The 20,903-nt window shown below is 37.7% G+C and overlaps 1 protein-coding gene across 7 annotated transcripts in view; it reads right to left on the bottom strand.

The window, feature by feature from the left end:
* MGAT4C (MGAT4 family member C) overlaps nt 1-20,903 on the bottom strand; it is a 404,287-nt gene that overhangs the window by 35,254 nt on the left and 348,130 nt on the right. For 2 of the 7 annotated variants that reach the window (XM_035337881.1, XM_035337888.1), the window contains exon 4: nt 20,249-20,350. The exons of the other annotated variants lie outside the window; for them this stretch is intronic. In XM_035337881.1, the coding sequence (XP_035193772.1) occupies nt 20,249-20,251 (3 nt within the window). In that variant the 5' untranslated portion in view covers nt 20,252-20,350. The remainder of the gene's footprint in view (nt 1-20,248; nt 20,351-20,903) is intronic. 7 annotated transcript variants of the gene reach the window in all.

The following is a 20,903-nucleotide window of genomic DNA, read 5'->3' as shown; positions in this document are numbered from 1 at the left end:
CTGTGGATGTGGTCTACCTTGATTTCAGTAAGGCTTTTGACACTGTTCCCCACAACATTCTCCTCAAGAAACTGGCTGCTCATGGCTTGGACTGGTGTATGCTTTGTTGGGTTAAAAACTGGCTGGATAGCCGGGACCAAAGAATTGTGGTGAATGGAGTCCAATCCAGTTGGAGGCTGGTCACTAGTGAAGTCCCCCAGGGCTCAGTACTGGGGCCAGTTCTCTTTAATATATTTATCAATGATCTGGATGAGGGGATCAAGTGCACGCTCAGTAAGTTTGCAGATGACACCAAGCTAGGTGTGTGTGTTGATCTGCTCAAGGGTAGGAAGGCTCTGCAGGAGAATCTGGATAGGCTGCACCGATGGGTTGAGGTCAGCTGTATGAAGTTCAACAAGGCCAAGTGCCGGGTCCTGCACCTGGGGCGTAACAACCCCAAGCAGCGCTACAGGCTGGGAGATGAGGGATTAGAAAGCTACCTGGCAGAGAAGGACCTGGGAGTATTGGTTGATAGTCAGCTGAATACGAGCCAGCAGTGTGCTCAGATGGCCAAGAAGGCCAACAGCATCCTGGCTTGCATAGGAAACAGTGCGGCCAGCAAGACTAAGGAAGTGATTGTCCCCCTGTACTCGGCTCTGGTGAGGCTGCATCTTGAGTACTGTGTTCAGTTTTGGGCCCCTTGCTATAAGAAGGACATTGAGGTGCTCAAGTGAGTCCAGAGAAGGGTAACAAAGCTGGTGAGGGGTCTGAAGAACAAGTCTTACGAGGAGTGGCTGAGGGAGCTGGGATTGTTCAGTCTGGAGAATAGGAGGAGGTTCAGGGGCGACCTTATTGCACTTTAAAGGTACCTTAAAGGAGGCTGTAGCAAGGTGGGGGCTGGTCTATTCTCCCTCGTGCCTTGTGACAGGATGAGGGGGAATGGGCTAAAGTTGCATCAGGGGAGGTTTAGGTTGAATATTAGGAGGAACTTCTTTACTGAACGGGTTGTTAGTCACTGGAATAGGCTGCCCAGGGAAGTGGTTCAGTCACCACCCCTGGAAGTCTTTAAAAGCCATTTAGATGTAGAGCTTAGTGATATGGTTTAGTGGACGACTTGTTAGTGTTAGGTCAGAGATTGGACTCAGTGATCTTGGAGGTCTCTTCCAACCTAAATAATTCTGTGATTCTGTGAAATAGGGATTGGTTAAATAATTTTGGCTAACTAGTCACAAACTACTGATAGAGACATCCTCTTGTTGTTCATGGACTTTTATCCTGAGCTCTTCTTATATAATTCCATTTATTCTTCACTGCAGAGTCAGCATACCTGTTCCTGTACATGTTGCTACCCAGATAATTCATTAAAATCATTAGCATTTAACCTGCACAGATTAACATTATCTGAAAATTTTGTCTGCCTCATTAGCCAAATAGTTTTTTGTTTGTTTGTTTGTTTTAAAATTAAACCATGTTAACGGCAGCTAACTAATGAAGACACATATCAGGACGTTTGAGGTAGAGCAATAAGGAAGATAAAATAATATATCCCTCAACGAAAGAAAGGGTTCACTCAGTCCTCTTGTCTTTGGGACAGAAGTTTGGATCAAGCAAGCCCCAGCCATGTAGAATTATATATATATATATATGTCCAGAATATATATATTGGAAAGGGAGAGGGCATGATCACTTCCCATTTTCCTCTCTACCCTCCACTCACAAATATAGTCAAAACCTAAAAGTCTCAGCTTCCACACCACATATTGTAATCATCATGGCAACTAGCCTGTTAAGGATCCTTTCCCTGTTATGGTACAAGACTACAAGTGAAAATATCATATTCTTTCTCCACTCTTCTTTCTATTCTTCTAGCTCCACGTGAGGAATAACATTCTGCAGAGTAGTGTGATACAAGGTGAAATAAAAGGAAGATGCAGACTGGTAAACAGGTCTGATTTTGAATAACGAAAGTGTGCAACAAAATTTATAAAGACACTAAATAAACTTGCATCATTAAAACAAACAATCAAACCAAACCAATCTGTCCTGGAAATATATATATATAATCTGAACAGCCTTTTTTTTTTTTTTTTTTTTTTTTTTCCAGTATATCATTTCTGGTGGAGATCAGGCAAAAGAAATAGGTTAGACTAAGAAAGCTCTGCCAACAAAATAAACCTATTGTCACAGACACATTTAATTCCCCAAGCTTTCATCATTAATATTTTATGGTCTTGATCTGCCCAATCTTGAAGAAAAATTTATCTTTCATTTAAGTAGACAGGGCTAAGTAATAGAATTTATTTGTATCAAAAAGAAAAAAAAAAATGAAATGCAAAGTACAATAAGGATGTCATGCTGCAAAGTATTAACTTTACTCATTTATCACTGCTAGCTGTATTTATCTGAATAGCAAAAAAGCATTAGCATACACGTCTTCATTCCCATTAAGACCAAAATATGATGAATGCTATTTGTGGGTGTTTTTAATTTCTACCTAAACACTTGATATTTCTCAGCCATTCTGTATAATAACATCCATTTCATTTGCTGCAGATTCCTGTAAGATACCACTACTATTTCAAGTTTAACCTATCATCACTTTTACTTTATCATTATTAAAGAGAATATAAGAGGGAAATGATTCTTTTCCTACATTCACTGATAAATCTCAATGCAACAAGGTATGTTTACTTGGGTTAAGACACTTAAGAAGACTGTATAATTTAAATAGTTTTGCTGGTGGGTGTGCTTGCATTGGTGATATGTGAAAATGTAAGAACAGAAGCACTATGCAGTGCTCTTTAGTAACTGTATAAGTTATGCTGAGATATAGAATCATAGAATAGTTTAGGTTGGAAGCAACCTGAAAAACCATCTAGTTCCAAGCCCATGGCCATGGTCAGGGACACCTTCCACTAGACTCGGTTGCTCAAATCCCAGTCCAACCTGGTCTTAAACACTTCCAGAGATGGGGCTTCCACTTCTCTGGCAAATTGTTCATAGGAATAACAAGTGTTGGCCTATGGTAAAGAAGAAACAATGAACTTAACATAGGGAAAAAATAAAAAATAAATAATAAAAAAGAAAATAAAACAGGTATATCAGTTATAACTCCACTAACACATGCCAGTTGTGTAACGTTGACCATGAACAACTCTGCTTGTAATACAGTGATATACATGATTCAGAGACCTCCAGAAAAACCCTTAGAGCACAATGCTTTTTTGTCCTGCCTAGGCTGTGATGTTTGACTCAGATCTCAAAAACGCAATTTACAGCCCAGAGCAAGCAATGTTGGAAACCTTATCAGATGAAAATAAGCCACAAAAACAGATACTGAGGTTTCTGATGTAGCTCTAAAATCCATCACCTACATCTCAGATTGTTTAACTTTCTCATCATTGTATCTCTTTAGTATAGTATATTGGTGTGACGTAGAAATTTTCCTAGATATTAAAAAGTCTAAAAACCAACATTCTCTGGGATGCTTATATATAGATATACAAGGTGATTGAAGCCAACTCTCTTTACCTTTTCTGTCTTACTGAGCTACAGCATTATCAGGGTATGACAGAAATGATGGTTGGGAGCACTATGAATGTCGTATAGGTCACTTCCTACTTAAAACAGGACTATAGCCAGCCGCAGAAAAGGCCAGCTGTGGCTTTGTCTAGAAAAGGCTTGAAAATCTCCAAGTGTATTCTGCAACTTTTCTAGTGGATTTTTTTTTTTTTTTTTTTTTTTCCCCTAATGTCTAATTTGAATGTCCAGCTGTGATCTCTGACATTAATAAAGAGATAAAACTACCATTATGTTAGCCACCCAGCATTAAATATGGAAATTAAAGGAGGGAGAATAAAACTACTCACAACATTCAATTTGTGCCACCAGATACAGGAACTAAAACATTAGTGCAAAGTCATCTTGCAACAGCTCATAAGCAAGACATGAAAACTCTCCCAGCAGAATGCTTTACCATTCAGGCTGCTTAGGGAACTAGTTAGCAAGGTCCCCTGGGAAACTGCTTTTGAAGGCATTGGTGTCCATCAGTGCTGGTCAGTCTTTAAGCACTGCCTCCTAAAAGCATAGGATTGGGCAATTCCAAAAAAGACTAAAATTCTGGAAACCGAAAATGCTCTTTTAATTTATTGTCTTTAGTACATTATTAGAAACCTATTATTGGGCAAAGACATAGAATAAAATGCAACTTATATAAAAGACTAATGACTTCCTTTTTAAAATGTCATCAGACTCTACAGTACGTGTTGAAGGCTTACATGTTGTAGTTTTGGTTGAAAGAGAGACAGAACAGCAATATTGGTCAGACTCAGAGTAGAAATAGTTTTGTATTAGTTGCCTATTTGCCTAAAATTCTTACACTTACAAACATCAGACCCTTTGACAAAACTGATTAAATCATCATTTTTTTTTAATTATTACTCCAGAAATAAAGGAAATTAGCTTAGTAAGAAATATATATTTTGTGTTCTTTTACACCACTTTCTGTTAAAGTCCTAAATTATGAATGCATTCAAAACATACATTTTGTGATGCCTGAGAGAGCTAGTCATTTAATGAATCTCTTGACCAAGGAATACATTCCGCAAAATGTGAACTCATTACAGATGAACTACCTTTTAAGGCCTGAGTAAGTTTTAAATAAAAGCATCTATAGGGAGGTTCACTGCATTTTTCTCAATCTATATTTATAGTCAATTCATGTCACCGCTAAAAATATCTATTTTTCCAACTCAGCAAAGCCCTAGCTCAAAATTCCTAGATTGTGTCTCTTATATAAGACACCATCTTCGAGACATTTTTACCAAATCCTTTTCTTTCATATCCTGGAATGTGCCCTTTCATTATGCTCCTTTCATCACAATTATGAGTACTCCTCTCTCCAGAAAGACTTTGGAAAACTGATATTTGTTTTTTATTTGGATTCCTATGTAATATCAGACAGTTTGAGCCACAGTTGGGTCTGAAGTAGTTTCTCACATTCTGTCAACATCTCTGGTCTCAGCATTCAGTGATTTAAACTTATGTAGAAAACAGACAAATGAGCCAAAGTGCAACCCATTTCCTCATTGCCTTTCATGTTTATAAAGCTAGAGTTCAAGTATTTATATCCTATTGGAGCTGATTGTCCAACCCTGAAATGTAGGTCTCAGGGAGACAGAGACAGTGTCCTTTTGTGTCAACATCCAGCTATATCCTATACCTAGAACTGAGTTCCAGGGTGAAGACTCAAGCTATGAAGACCTTCACTAAAATGTGCTTTCAGAGTACTTTCAAATATAAGTACAGAGAAGCTCAGAAAAGCCATAAATCCTAATCTACAAAGTTTGCACATGGTTTATATTGTACTGATTCATATTAGGTCAAATATTAAAGTGTTAATTTATATCAGTATTTTTAAGCAACCTACAGAATCATGTATTATCTTTGGAAATATTTCACATACCATGTAGACTCTTACAGTTCCCAAATGACTTTTAGTGAATAGCGTAACCAGCTAGCAACTTTTCACTAATTCCTAGGAAATGTATTTATGTATATAAAGACAAAACACTAAATACTTACTGATTATAGATGGAAATCACTACCACTGTAGGATAAATTTATTTTTAAAATCACCAGAGTCAGAATACTAATGAAAATGAAGTTATGGTTGTAAGGTAAATGTTATTTCATTGTTAGTGAAAGATCACTGAGTTTTTTTATTATTTTTTCTACAAGAGTTTTTATATGCAGCACAAAGTTTCATTTTAGGAAATTTGAGTGGTTTACTTCAGGTTTACATTTAAAGCCAAGAACTAAGCAACTGATGGAGAAGATATTAATATAACCTAAAAATCTGTAGTCTTAACTAGTAAAAAATTGAAGGGTTATTGATCACTTTCTCTAAGGGAAAGGAGGAGGGGTCTTTATTTTTTATTTTATATATATATATATATATATATCCTCTGAAAAACTCATATATATTTACATTAAATTTACATTTGACTCTTAAAAACTGAATATTTTCATTTGGTAGGTAATTTTTCAGTATAAATGCAGTAAAATGCAAGAACTAGTACCTGACTCAGGAAAACTGAGTTTAACAATTAGCATCACTTACAGACTATGTCAGTCCAGTCAAGACATTTTACTCTGTTTCCCAGTTTCAGGGTAATCAGTGCTTTAAAGAATCTCCTGCATCGCTAATCTAATGGTTTACAACCGTATAGCAAATTCAAGAGTCCATAAGATAGCTCACATTCCTCCATCCACTGTAGGTCAGAAAACATGTCTACAGTTTTACAGCAAACTTAGATCTATGGAGCTAAAATCACAAAATGGTAATAAAAAATTCCTCAAAAGGAAGCAAGGGAGATCACTGTTCACCATTTTACATCTCTGCAAATAATAATAATAATAATAATAATAATAATAATAATAATAAAATAGTAGAACAAATTCTCGGGTATTACCAGGAAATCAGCTGCACCTCAAATTACAGTGAAACCAACACAAACAAAAAAAGGTACTAAGTGCTACAGATATAACTTTGGAAATTTTCCTTTCTTTATGCATATCTAGATATCAGCCTTACTTTGTACAGGTAAGAAGATTCAAAGAAGCTATGGATTAGTTTAGTTTCACAAGAAGCACCTACTAGGCATCAAACTTATTCCAGCCAATTGCATCAGATGAATGCAAAAATTAAAATGAAAAAAAGTCCCATTAGATTTTCCCTTCAGAGGAAGGCCGGAAAATATTCTTTCTATCAGCACATTCACTCATTCAGAACATGAGCTTTTGTCTTTGTTAAACATTTTTGATAGATGAGTGACAGTTATCAGCTGTAAAATGGGGTTCAGAGCTCTGCAAGCAAAAGGAAACTCAAAGACCCTTGGGGGAATTTGTGTTCTCTCTCATAGGTTACAGCAGTTATGGCTGTGTGGTGGTTTTACCGTGCTAGGCAGCTGAACACCATAACTGCTCTCTCACTCCCCCTCCTCAGATGAGGAGGGGAAGAAATAAAGGAAAGAACAGCTCATGGGTTGAGATAAGGATGATTTAATTAAAGAGAAAAATATATATTATTAAGGAAATATTATTATTAATTAAACAATTCAACTAAAGGGGAAAAAGGGAAAGGGGAAGAGGGAGGGGGAAAGGGAATAGCAAAACAAAACAAGTAAAGGCTATGTGGAAGTGCAGAGGAAAGAAATTACTCTCTACTTCCCACAAATGAGCGATGCTTGAACACCTCCTTGAAGCAGGGCCTCAACACACGTAGCCAGTGTTCAGGAGGAGGACAGACGTTTTCACAACAAGAACCCACCCCTCCCCTCTTCTTCCTTTTTCCACCTTTTATTGCTGCGTGTGACATCATATGGTATGGAATATCCCTTTGGTTGGTTTAGGTCAGCTGCCCTGCTGATGTTTCTTTCTCACTTTTTTGCCCACCCCCTGGGAGGGTTAGAGAGAGTCCTGATGCTGTGCCAGCACTGCTCAGCAGCAGACACAACACTGGCGTGATACCACTGCTGTTCTAGCTCCAAGTGCAGAGCGCAGCACTGTATGGGCTGCTGCAGGGAAAGTTAACATCCCAGCCAGACCCAGTACAACCTAACCCTGGGGCATTCTCCACTATTTCTGAATGTGACATAGGTACTCAGAAGTAATTTGTTGCCAACATCTTCAGAAATAACCCTCAAGAAATCCTTTAGAGCCTTTTCAGGTACATGCAACAGCATGAAAAAGCATTCAATTTTCAAGTTTATAGAAGTTTTTGTCTAAAAAAAATGAAAGGGTCATTATCCTTTGGAGTTACGGGGGTAATTAGTAGGCCATAATCAAACTGACACATACTAGCTAGACTAAGTTTCCTTCCCTTCCTCTTGCCTCACTTCGCCTCACATTGTCTTGCTTTTCTTTGCCTTGCACTGCCTTTCAAGATATTTTGTACTTTAAAGATATTAAAGATTTATTTTTGAAACAAATTGTGATACAGCTAAATATATACAGATGTATATATTATTGCACTACATTGTGCATATATATATGCATTACATATATGCATTTACATTTACCAAAAAAAAGGCTGAATGACTGAATGCAAGTTTAAAAAAAAAAAAAAAAAACTGTTTTCAGTGTTTTCTAAGTTAGTTTTTTTATGAGAAATATCCTGCATCAATGGTTTTCAAATATTTTCTTACTGAAAAGATATAAAATTGCAATCGAAACTAGCACATTAAAAAATTGAGCAAATGATACATAATACAAAGCTTCAATACATAATTGTCCAGACTTCTTACTCTCATAATCTTTAGTTAATACATTGGCCAATGTTCTAAATAGTGTGATTTTTAAAACAATAAAGATGTCTCACAGAAATATTAACTGTATGTTATATTGGAAGAATACCAAAAAAAATAAATAAATAATAATAATCCCTAAGATATCTACAGGTATTGTGTTGTAATGCATTTTCTTGTGCTGGTATTCTTTCCTTGGGCTATTTTATCTGGCCTGCTGTACCAAGGTACAGAATTATGAACAAAATCTTCTTATGAGGAAAGATTTTTTTTTTTTTTTTCCTCTAGGTGCTGCATTTATTTTAAATTCACCCTATACACAAGCTGCACTACTTAGCTAAACAACAGAGACAGTTTTGAAATCATGTATTAATCCAGTCTTTACTTATGAAACTGTCCTTATTCCCTTCATCCCCATCACTAAAGCCTGATAACCTCTCACTTGCATGTTGTTGGAAGTTGTTTTGAAAGAAAGAAAATGAAAGTGTTTATCTGTCTGTCAACTGTCTACTTTGAGTCTAATTCAGCTCCATAGGGTTCTGTTTGGGGTGAAGGGTTTATTTCTACCTCTTTTTCACACGGAGTCCCTATGGGAACAAACATTTCTTCTCACTGGACCTGCAATGTGTTTCCATGGTCTGCCAAGACTCTAGTTTCACATGGGAACATTCAGTGATTCTGGCAAAGAGCCTTGAAGGAATGGGTATGGATAAGAAAAGGGGATTTATATATATATATATATTTAATATGTATTATGAAACTCTACTGAATCTTAACAGAGTACCACAGGAGAAAATGAAGGCACTGTATCACAGAGGTATGTCACTCATCAAATAAAAATCAAATCACAACATTTTGGCAACTGCATGAAGAAAATTTTGTGAGAATTATCTGTAGAAGGAAACACTAGGCATTTAATTGTATATATATATATATATTTTTCTTGCCTATGGCACAGTGCATTCATGAAGACAAGCTTTACGTAATATAGAATCAGAAGATGAATACATTCAGTTCAGCAGTGGGCCATATACATATGTACATGCATATATAGCTATAATACTTTTAGAAACTTATGACACTTCTTACTACATATACTCATATTGAAATATATCTACTGTAGTATTTAGTTTTCTTTCTTTCAAGTTGTTTTGTGTTCAGTATTATTAATTTTGTGTAGAAAATTGTTATAATGTCACAAATGATTTCATTTAAACACTCAGTGAAAATTAAAAGAATACTTTTAATAAGAAATAAGAATTGAATATATAATAATAAATAATAAATAAATAAGAAGAAATTTAAAAAAAAAAGAAAGAAAGAAGAGGTAAGAATTGGAATGCAACCTTGAATGTTCTAAAATTCTGGAATGATCAATGGCTTCAATGCAATGCTCAGTACTTGAGGAAAGAAAAGAAAGATAAGATACTGCTTAATAATGGTATAAACTTGGAACTAAAAGCTACCTAGTGGACAAGTGAAGATTTGGAGAAAAAAAAAAAAAAAAAAAAAAAAAAAAGAAATTTTGAGCAAACAGAGTTCAGATGTCACAACAAGGTAAAGAACACCAAAGGGAATGATTGACAAACCTATAAAAAAATGAGTGCTGCAGCACAAGCACTCAAGAAAAAAGCAAGAAGCAAGAAGAAAAACAAATAAAAGGAATTCTCTTGTTTTGATTAGATTCTCGGCATCTAGAAGACAGATAATGGACACACAAGGAAGTAAATTAATCCGATTTTTTACTATTACACACACAATTACATTAAAAGATCGGTACTGGTGTTGAAAGGCAAGCAATCAAAGATTAGGAAATACCTCAACTGTCTATTCCTATTCACTCTCAGCTTTGCCCCTGGGACATAGTTAATATGATAGTAATATAGTCACACATTATTTTGTCTCAGTTTATCCTAAGGGAATACCGAACTGCTCTTTAATTCCATAATTGGTGAACAAGAAGGCAACCTGTTCTGCTGCAGATACGAAGGCTAAGTGATTCCCATAAGGAAAAATGAGCATGTTTTTCTGAAGTGTAATGCACATTTGTTTCAGTCATGAAATAGGAGCAAACTATAGGGTTAGCAAAATAGTACGATTGCTTCATCTGCTCAATACTTGCTTCTGGTTTGATAGTGTCATGCCTAAAAATGCCTTAACAAAAGTTAGAGGAATAACAGTTTAATTTTGTAAGACAGACTTCTTGATTACTAAAGATGTTCAGCCATCTAGCTTGAATTTAAACTAGTAACAAAAAAGTAAAAAGTTTTTCAGAACATTAGCCCAGACCATCCTGTTCCTTAAATATTAAGCATAATGCAGTTTAGTTTTAACTAAGTACAGTTATTCAAAATTAAATATATGAAGACAATCAACAACCTTCTTATAAATTCTTGATGCTGAGTACATCCAAATACAAATAAAGTCAACAGCCTATGCAAATGATCAGAAAGTCTTAATACCTTTTCCTTAGTTTTCATACATCTTTATACTGAATTAAAAGCAATATTAAAATTTTATTAGTGTTTTTCAAGTACTGTTGTATGTGGTTTAGAAAAATCTCATTTTTAAAAATTGAATTAAACTTTTTTTTTTTTTTTTTCCATTCCAAAGATACTTGGAACTTGTCATAAATTCAACTGAAATAACCCCAATTTTCATTTTTACAGGCCCATGTAATTGTCCAGTGAAATCCAATCATATCTGAATAGACATGAAGATGGGTGTTTAATATTACCTCAAGACATATACCTCAAAAAATATTAATATTACCTCAAATCATGTTATCTGGAGTAAAGAAAAATATTTGGTTTTATACCTATGACATCATAAAAAGAGGTGATGATAACCTATCAAAAATAAGATTTTGCATGAGGGAATAATAGTAAGATATATTTTTGCCCCCAGATTCTGCAGATATATCAATCTCAGTAGTGGAAACAATTGCTAAGATTTTAGAGCAGGGTTTATTTGTATTTTACAGTTTATAGATAGATCCAAATCAGCATAAGAAAGAAAGCTAGTTATGAACATAGGAAAATATTTAAAAACATCACTCCTGTAAAGCTGAAACTTCATTTACAAAATAAGTTTCATTAGATGCAGATACAATCACATCTCAGCGTCTAGAACCTACTAGTGCTAGCAGTAGTGTCATTAGCTGGCATTAATGTCATATAAGAGCTAATAAAACAAGCACCATAGCTGTTCCTGGAAGCAGGAACAGAATGTTCAGTATATTCTTAAAATGCAAATAACTTTGTAAGGGAAGAGGGAGGTGTCATGGAAGTCAATACATATGTAAAATACAGAATAAAGCTTTCACAAGAATTATGTGTCTATAATAAATTCAACTAGGATGTAAATTAGAAGAAGGTAAAGATCTAGAACAATTTTCTAATATCTGTTAAAGGATTAAAAAAAAAAAAAAAAAAAAAAAAAAAAGCTACTTTACAGAGACAAATCAGTTTAAAATTGTAGAATCATAGAATCATAGAATCATGGAATATCCCAAGTTGGAAGGGACCCATAAGGATCATTGAGTCCAACTCCTGGCACCACACAGATCTACCCAAAAATTCAGACCATGTGACTGAGTGCACAGTCCAAATGCTTCTTAAACTTTGACAGGCTTGGTGCCATGACTACATCCCTGGGGAGACTATTCCAGTGCGCGACAACCCTCCCAGTGAAGAACCTCTTCCTGATAGCCAGCCTAAACTTCCACTGTCGAAGCTTGACACCATTCCCTCAGGTCCTATCACTGGACACTAAAGAGAATAGATCAGCACCTGCCCCTCCATTCCTCCTTGTGAGGAAGCTGTAGATCGCGATGAGGTCTCCCCTCAACCTCCTCTTTTCCAGGCTGAACAGGCCAAGTGGCCTTAGCCACTCCTCATACTTTTTCCCCTCCAGGCCCTTCACCATTTTTGTGTCCCTCCTCTGGACACTCTTGAACACTTTCACATCCTTTTTATAATGTGTTGCCCAGAACTGCACGCAGTATTCAAGGTAAGGCCACACCAGCACAGAGTAGAGTGGAACAATCACTTCCTTTACCAAGTAGCAATGCTATGCTTGATTCACCCCAGGATATGGATGGCCCTCCTGGCTTCCAGGGCATGCTGTTGGCTCATATTGAGCTTGTTAGCAACCACAACCCCCAGATCCCTCTCTGCAGGGCTGCTCTCCAGCATCTTGTCACTCAGTCTGTACATATAACCAGGGTTGCCCCATCCCAGGTGCAGAACCTGGCACTTGCTCTTGCTAAACTTCATGCAGATTGGAGATTGCTCAGATCTCCAATCTGTCCAGATCTCTCTGCAAGGCCTTTCCACCCTTAACAGAGTCAACAACTCCTCCCAGTTTAGTATCAATAGCAAACTTACTCAAAACACATTCTAGTCTTATATCCAAATTGTTTATGAAAGCATTGAAGAGAACTGGCCCTAAAATGAAGCCCTGGGGGACCCCACTGGTGATCAGCTGCCAGCATGATGCAGCCCCATTTACCATAACCCTTTCGGCCCTACCCATTAGCCAGTAATTCACCCATCGTCTGATTTTTTCTGGTCCAGCTGTATGCTGGACATTTTGTCCAGTAGGATCCTATGGGAAACTGTGTCAAAAGCTTTGCTGAGATCCATAAAGATCACATAAGCTGGTTTCCCATGATCAACTAGATGGGTGATCTTATCATAAAAGGAAATCAAGTTAGTCAAACAGGACCTACCCCTCGTGAACCCATGTTGGCTGAGATTGCATGGTGACCCAGGTGTGCTTCAATAACTTCAAGGATAATCTTCTCCATAATTTACCAGGCACTGACATGAGACTGACAGGCCTGTAGTTACCAGGGTCCTCTTTCTTGCCCTTCTTGAAAATTGTTACAACATTTGCCAGCTTCCAGTCAACTGGGACCTCTTCATATTCCCAAGACCATTGAAAAATAATTGAGAGATTTCCCGCGATGACATCAGCCAGCTCTCTAAGCACCCTGGAATGAATCCTATCTGGACCCATGGACTTGTATGAATCCAGGTGGAGCAACAAATACCGCACAAGTTCAGGGTTGGTTGAGAGTTTATCATTGCCACCATCACGGTCCTCCAGCTCAGGGCACCCAGGTTCCCAAAGCACATATCGTCGGTGTTGAAGACAGAGGCAAATAAGGCATAAAACGTCTCTGTTTTGCCTATGTCCTTGTCTGTGAGGTGACCTTTCCCATCAAGTAGCGGACCTATGTTTTCTATGGTCCTCTTTTTTTCTGTTCACATATTTAAAAAAGACCTTTTTATTGTCTCCCACAGTCCTGGACAGCTTCAACTTTGATTAGGCTCTGGCCGTACAAACTTTCTCCCTACAAAACACCATCCCTGTAGTCCTTCCACATTGCCTGACCCTGTTTCCAGCAGCCATGCACTTTCTTTTTATGCCTAAGCTCCAGATCCCTGGTCAGCCAAGATGGCCTTCTGCCCCACCTGCTTGACTTCTGATATTTTGGAATTACCCAATCCTATGCTTTTAGGAAGCTGTACTTAAAGACCGACTAGCACTGATGGATGCCAATGTATGGTAATCCCAGCTGACGTCTGGCAAGTTGAAGCCCCCCAAAAGGACAAGTGCAGTTGATCTCGAGGTATAAGTTTCTCAAAGAATAATTGTTCAGTGTTGTCATCCTGGCTGGGTGGTCTGTTACAGACTCCCAGAACGACATCCCCTTTATTTGTTTGTCTCTTAATCCTTATCCAGAGTCTCTCAGCTTTGCCATCGCCAACTTCAAGCTCCACACAGTCCAGCCCCTCCTTCCCCCCCTCCCCCCCCCCCCCCCCCACCTCACCTGCCTTGCCTGTCCCTTCTGAGGAGCCTTTAACCATCTATTGCAACACACCAGTCATACGACTCATCCCACCAGGTTTTGATTATGCCAATGATATTGTAGCTGTGGGACTGGGCCAAGACTTCTAGCTCATCCATTTTATTCCTCGTACTGCTTGTGTTTGTGGAGAATCACTTCAAGTGCACCTCATTGCATGCAGCACCTCATGGAGCAGACCAAAGGACCTCACTAGCACACAGTCCCTCTGATTCTAGTGCACCATCTCTTAGTTTATCACTGGCAGGCCTGGTTTTATCCCTTTCCCCCTTCAACTCTAGTTTAAAGCCCTATCTGTCAGCCTTGCTAATTCCTGGGCAAAAATCCTTTTCCCCCTCTGAGAGAGGTGCATCCCATCTGGTGCCAGCAGCCTCGGTGTTGCGTAGACCTTCCCGTGATCAACAAACCCAAAGTTATGCGAGTTGCACCAGTCTCAAAGCCAAGTGTTAGTAAGATGAGTCTGCTTGTCAACATTGATCCCTCCTATCGTAAGGACAGAGGCAAACACAACCTGTGCCCCTGATCCTTTAAGTAGTCACCCCTAAGCCCTAAAATCCCTTTTGATCGTTCACAGACTTCTCCTTTCTACTTCATCATTACCAGCCTGAAAAAACAGTAGCGGGTAATAGTTGGTGGACTGTACCAGGCGAGTGACTTTCCTGGCAATGTCTCATACCCGATCCCCAGGGAGGCAGCAGACTTCCCTGTGGATTGGGTCCGGATGGTATACCAGGCCCTCTGTCCCTTTCAGAAGGGAGTCCCCAGTGACAATAACCCTTATCTCTTTCTTGACAGAAGATGTAGTGATGTGAAGGGTAGATTGCCTTGCCTTAGGCACCCCTTCCATCTGTGATGGGTTTTCATCTACATCATTGTTTTGACTGTCATGTTCTAGAGCTTCATACCTGTTACCTGTTACATAAGGGTAGATGGGAAGGTGAGGTGGGCAGGGAGAGGGCTCGCCTACCATCCCGAGCAGGAACCTGCTTCCATTCCCCCCCCCCCCTTGGATGGGGGTGGGAAGGTACTTTTGGTTTCTTTCCTTTGTTTCTCACTTCTCTAGCTTGTTAGTAATAGGTAATAAATCTTACTGTCTCCCTATGCTGAGTCTGTTTTGCCCATCATGATAATTACTGTGTAATCTCCTCATCCTTCTCTCAACCCTTGAGCCCTTTTCATCATATTTTCTCCCTGTTCCTCTTTGAGGAGGGGAAGTGAGAGATCGGTTGTGGTGGAGCTCAGCCACCCACCGGAGTAAAACCACCACACTGCCTGGCGGGATAGGGGAAAATTTGTCTTCTGTGTAGAAGAAGACACTTGTGTTGTTGCAGGCTCATGAGTCTGTCTCAGGGAGGGTAGAGCATGCTTCCACAAGTCAATTTCCCTTTCTTACTTCCTGTTGCTCCTTAGCCTACTCACCTCCTCCTGAAGCTCTGCCACCAGACTGAGCAATTCTTCAACCTGGGCACACCTCCCACAGGCACACCCACCGCTGCTTCTGTTGGACACTGATAGAAGATGCACACAATGCAGCCCAAGACCTGGACAGCTGCATGTTTCCCTGAGACCTCTGCCTGGGTAACCACATTGGTGTCTGTGGTTGAAGAGGCTGCAAAAGATGTGAAGGCCATGGTTTTCTGCCTGGTGGATATGATGATGGGGCTCTTCATGAGCAGGTTACAACCACCGTTGGGAAAGACCATTGGAGAAGAGCAGTGAGGGTGCCCTCCCACAGCATGAAATGCTGTGCAAACTGCCTGCCATGCCCTGAGTGATGTGCCATGCCCTGTCTGCCCATCCTGGTTGCTGAGTTTCAGGTTGATTTGTCTTCTCATGTTCCCTAGGGGCTGTCTTTGTGTGGGAGGGGTCACTGCTGGCTCTGCCCATGCCTCATCAGCCTCCCCTGAGAGGGCTGCCGGGTCCTGGCGGCTCCCTCAGATGCCTGGAGTGGCCTCAATTCCTAGAATGCATCTGCCCCAGAGCCAATCGCCTCAGCGAATGGCTGTAAAATGGCAGTGACGTCAGATTTAAATGGCACGCTGCTGCCACTGCTGGCTCTGCTCATGCCTCGTCAGCCTCCCTTGCGAGGGCTGCCTGGTCCTGGCAGCTCTCTTGGCTGCCTTGAGTGGCTTCGATGATGGAAAAAAGCCCTGCTTGACTTGATCCCCCGCTCAGCTGTAGAACACATCTGTCCCAGAACCGGTCACCTTGGCAAGTACTTGTAAGGCTTGTCAGTTGCAATAGACTGCAGCTAGTGAAATGGGAAATCCTTTCAAGTTTGATATTTCAGTTCAGTGAGTGGAATAAATTCTAAAAATAAATTATAAAATTATATATGTATATGTTTCTGACTTAAAGTTTGAAGAATGTAAGAACCAGAATACTGTCAGTATTTATTTATTTATTTATTGTGAAATTTATTTATTTATTTTGAAATTGCATAATAAAAAATGAGTTTGGAAAGTAAAATAATATATTAAAAAGAATTCTAAGTCAAATATTTAATTTCTCTTAGGAAGAAAATCAGTAGCAAAAGGAAATAGAAGATGTTGACACTCACTGAAAGGTCCTATATAGAAGACAGCTAATAAATTCAGTCCACAGGCAAGAGTAAAGAAACAAAGAGGTATATCTTACTGCTTCAGTGGCAATTTGGTGACACTGAAGTAAAAAAAAGACATTCATAAATGACCAACAATGTATTATTAAAGATGAGTATAAGAAAATAGAGCAAGTATGCAGGTACATAGAAAGAAAGGTTAGGGAGGTACAATAATTACATTATTATTTATAGTTATTACTTATTAGCAATTAGTTATACTAATAGCTATAGTTCTTTGTGAACATTGAAAATATAGAGGCAGAATATCGTGTTACAGTAGAGAAAAGGAGAAAAAATATATAATTTAGTACCATCACGTATAAGGGATGGAGAACTTTCAGAAAGTAGACTACTCTAAACATCTGAAAAAATAGAGGAACATTCCCTTCCCTTCCCTTCCCTTCCCTTCCCTTCCCTTCCCTTCCCTTCCCTCAGTTGCAGGTCTGGTTAGCAACAATAACTGACACAAAATGCTAAGAATAGGCCTGAGTTTAGTCATATTATATCTATTTTGTCTGAGATCCAGTTGCTGAAGTCATATATAAGAAGAGCTGCAAAAGTAGAATGACTCAATCAATCATACACGTACGTAAAAGATGAAAAGTTAATGCCACCACTAGTCTTGATTTATATAATAGCTTAGCAGGTAAACATGAGACCTGGGTATAATTTTATTTTCAGTAAGATGCGATTCTTACCTGTTCAGTATATTGTTTGGGAGAGTGTTCCTGCAGTCAAGTACAAAGGTTGTTTTAACACATCACAGTAACTGAAATGAGGCAGTAAAATCACTTAAAAAGGAATCCAGGTTTGAACATAAGAACCATTTCTGACAGCTGATGTGATGGTACCTTTTTTTGTTTGGTTGGTTGGTTGGTTGTTTTTTTTTGTTTGTTTTGTTTTGTGTTGTTTTGTTTTCAAGCCTATTTACATTGTACACAGCTTCTCAGATTCAGCAGGCAAAAGTGGGAAAAGATCCCATACAGCTTAAATTGTAATGTGACAAAATAACATTCAGAATTTTTTGGAGAAAAACAAACAAACAAACAAACATGTCTTTCCATAGCTCTGTTAAGTTCTTCTTTTTTCAATATGTCCCAGGAACTAGCACTTCAGAAGAAACAGCTCTACTCTGCCAAGTTTTTGTTCTTTCATGCTAAAGACTAGTTTTCGATGTGCTTGGGTTTGGACTGCTCTAGACCTACATGGAGAAGTACAGAACTGCATTTCTATGAAGTTTTTAGGTCAAATTAGGCATGCCTAGTGAGTTTACACACATGATTAGGTAACCAATAAACAGAAACAAACAAGTGTTTCATATTTAGTTAGCTGCTGTGTACCTGCAACCTGCTTTAGCTGCTTAAATACTTTCCTTGAATTTGGATCGTAATTATAAACAATAATTATCCATCTATTTATTTATTTATAGTGAATTAATGTAAAAGAGAAACTTTTGTACTGAAAATGTACCCTGCTGCAGATTGTGAGATCACTGGAACTTTTAACGTATTTTGCTACAGAAGAATCATCATAGAAAATTATGCACTATATTCTCTGCTTAAGAAAAAATGCCTTTTCAGTCTGCCTAATTAATTGCAACATGGTAAAGAAGATGAGAATGTATTACACAAAGCTTAAATGCTTTCAACCTCTCTTTTGAAAGATTAACACAGGCATCTCAATATGAGATAAACAATCCAGGGGGAGACAGACCCTGAACAGCTCTTGAATACCTAAAAAGAGAGGAAATCAATAAGGCTCGTAATTATTGGCACAGAGATTTAATGAAGTGTAAAACTTTGGTGTAACAACAAATTAAAACTCCATTAATGTCTATGGGTAATGAAGGAACAAAAAAATATTCAGAAAAAAAAAAAAAGTTTTCATTTTTTTTTTTTTCCCTAAAAATTATTTAAATAAATTTTTTTTTTTTTTTTTTTTTTTTTTCTTTTTTTTTCTTTTATTTATATAATAGCTGAGAAAGACTTTAAATGGTTATTTTCATGGGAACTTAAGACTTATTGTAAAGCAGACCTAAGCACTTTTTAATACTTCCCAGGTGGATATAGTATTTTAAACTGGTAACAAGTTCCACTGAAAAGACTTAGAAATTAATATGAAACATTCTACAGGGAGGTTAATTGGGTTCATTTTTTGAAAGGGTATCCTAAATTAGCTAAGATTTTTTTTTTTTTTTTTTTTTTTTTTTATTCTAGACAGAATAAAAGGTCTTTGAAGCTATTGCCATTGAGCTTGATCCTGAGATGCAGAAGAATCTGAGAATCTGATGATCAGTCGATAGCAAGGGGAACCAGGAGACCAGGAGGCTGGTAGTTTTCATGTGGATCACAAGGGATTCTCAAAAGCATTCATTGTTCAAGGAGGATGAATCAAACTGCTTTGACAAATATTTGCGGTAAAATGAATTCCCTTCTTGTCTCACTCTGTGATTACTGCTGGATAAGCTCTTTCATTTGTTTTAGTCCTTTCCTGTTTAATACAGTCCAAACCTCTGACAGAGACTGTATGATTTCCTACAACAATGTTAAATATATTTCTTGTATTACACAAGCAAGTTAGTAATCAATTTTGATGGATGTTAACACACTGTACAACTAAGGACCTCAGAATAAAATATTCATCACAATTTGTTCTAGTCATGTGTCTTCTCTAAACATGTGATCTGTCTACGTGCATAATGATACCTAAATATTGTTGAAATTTATTAGAGATTCACACCAGATGAAACACAGAAGTAGTTACAGATCTTACATTACCAAAACACCATCTAAAAAAAGAGAATGGCACCAACGGAGATAAATATTTAGTTATTGATTGAACTAAATTACAATACTAGGGAAACAGATCACCTAGCTTTTAGAACTGTGTGTGTGAGGGAGCAGAAATTATATGATGTTAGAACAGAATGAAACATAAAAGTTGAGAACAAGTTACAGTATATTTTAAAAAGTCTATAAATGGACTGCATAGACTATTTGCACAGGAATCTCACCTCTAAATAACTAACCAAAGTCCATAATTCTGATTCAGAACACTGTTTTTGATTGTCATTCCCCCATGAGAAATGCCCCCCTGGTGATGGTTGCTGTCCGTGTCTTCCTCAGTAACTGACTGCTAACCCCTTGGCAAAAGAGTCCTATTTCCCCAGTGACTGTAGCAGCTTGATTTTCTGTCAGGCTTTGAAAAAAAATGCAGAAGGATTCACCACTTGGGCAGCTATTCCTTCTTCCTCACGGGAAAAAGCAAAGAGAGTGATAAAAATGATTCATGAGCTGAATTAGACTTTAGGAGAGGTTGGAAAATGTGTTAGATGATCTTCCAAACATATTAAGATGAAGAAAACTAAACACTGTAATTATAAAGATCAAGATTCTAAGCATCTCTTGTTAGTAATATGCCATTTTTTAGACATTTTAAAATACCTAAAATATGCTAAATATAAAACCAGAAATTACTGCAACCTACCATCAAATGTTTGAGGATACACTGAGCAGAACAATTCTCCTTGAACCATCTCTTAATTAAGTTCTGCTGTGGGGTGTGAAGCTACCTCATTCTGAGAGAAACCTGAGGGACAATAGAGATGGGAGAGAAGCTATGCCTCTGTAATGAATCACTGCTGATCACAACAGAATCTATTCCTGCAGAGCATCTACTTTTTTTTTTTTTTTTTTTTTCTTCTAAACAAAGTATACGCTTTGTTGATGGAAATTGCCTAACCAATGTCATGTAAAACCCAAACTTACACTGTGTGATTCCTATCAAGTCATATTTGCAATAGGAATAGATTATTATTATTATTACTATTATTATTTCTGAGCTTGCTTAGGTGGAAAATTCACATTAGTAAAAAAAAAAAAAAAAAAGAAAAAGAAAAAAAAAAGTTTTGGAAGGGCTATATTTTATCTCTGTTGCCAGCTATAGCTCAAGGAAAATGTTAAATCTTAAACGGCTAATCTAATCTGTTCAGTCTTGGACAATGATTACCTATTATCTAGAAACAGAAAAATAAAATACTCTGGCTCTTTAGATATTTGTAAAACTTCCCCCAAAGTCTGTGCTCTACAGTTATTAAGAAAGCAAATATAAAGATTTCATTTTATGTCAGAGGAATCAAACA

This window comes from Oxyura jamaicensis, chromosome 1, assembly GCF_011077185.1.
Source record: "Oxyura jamaicensis isolate SHBP4307 breed ruddy duck chromosome 1, BPBGC_Ojam_1.0, whole genome shotgun sequence".
Lineage (NCBI taxonomy): Eukaryota > Metazoa > Chordata > Aves > Anseriformes > Anatidae > Oxyura > Oxyura jamaicensis.
The sequence above is the reverse complement of the archived record's forward strand: the minus strand, read 5'-3'. Positions and strand labels throughout refer to the sequence as shown.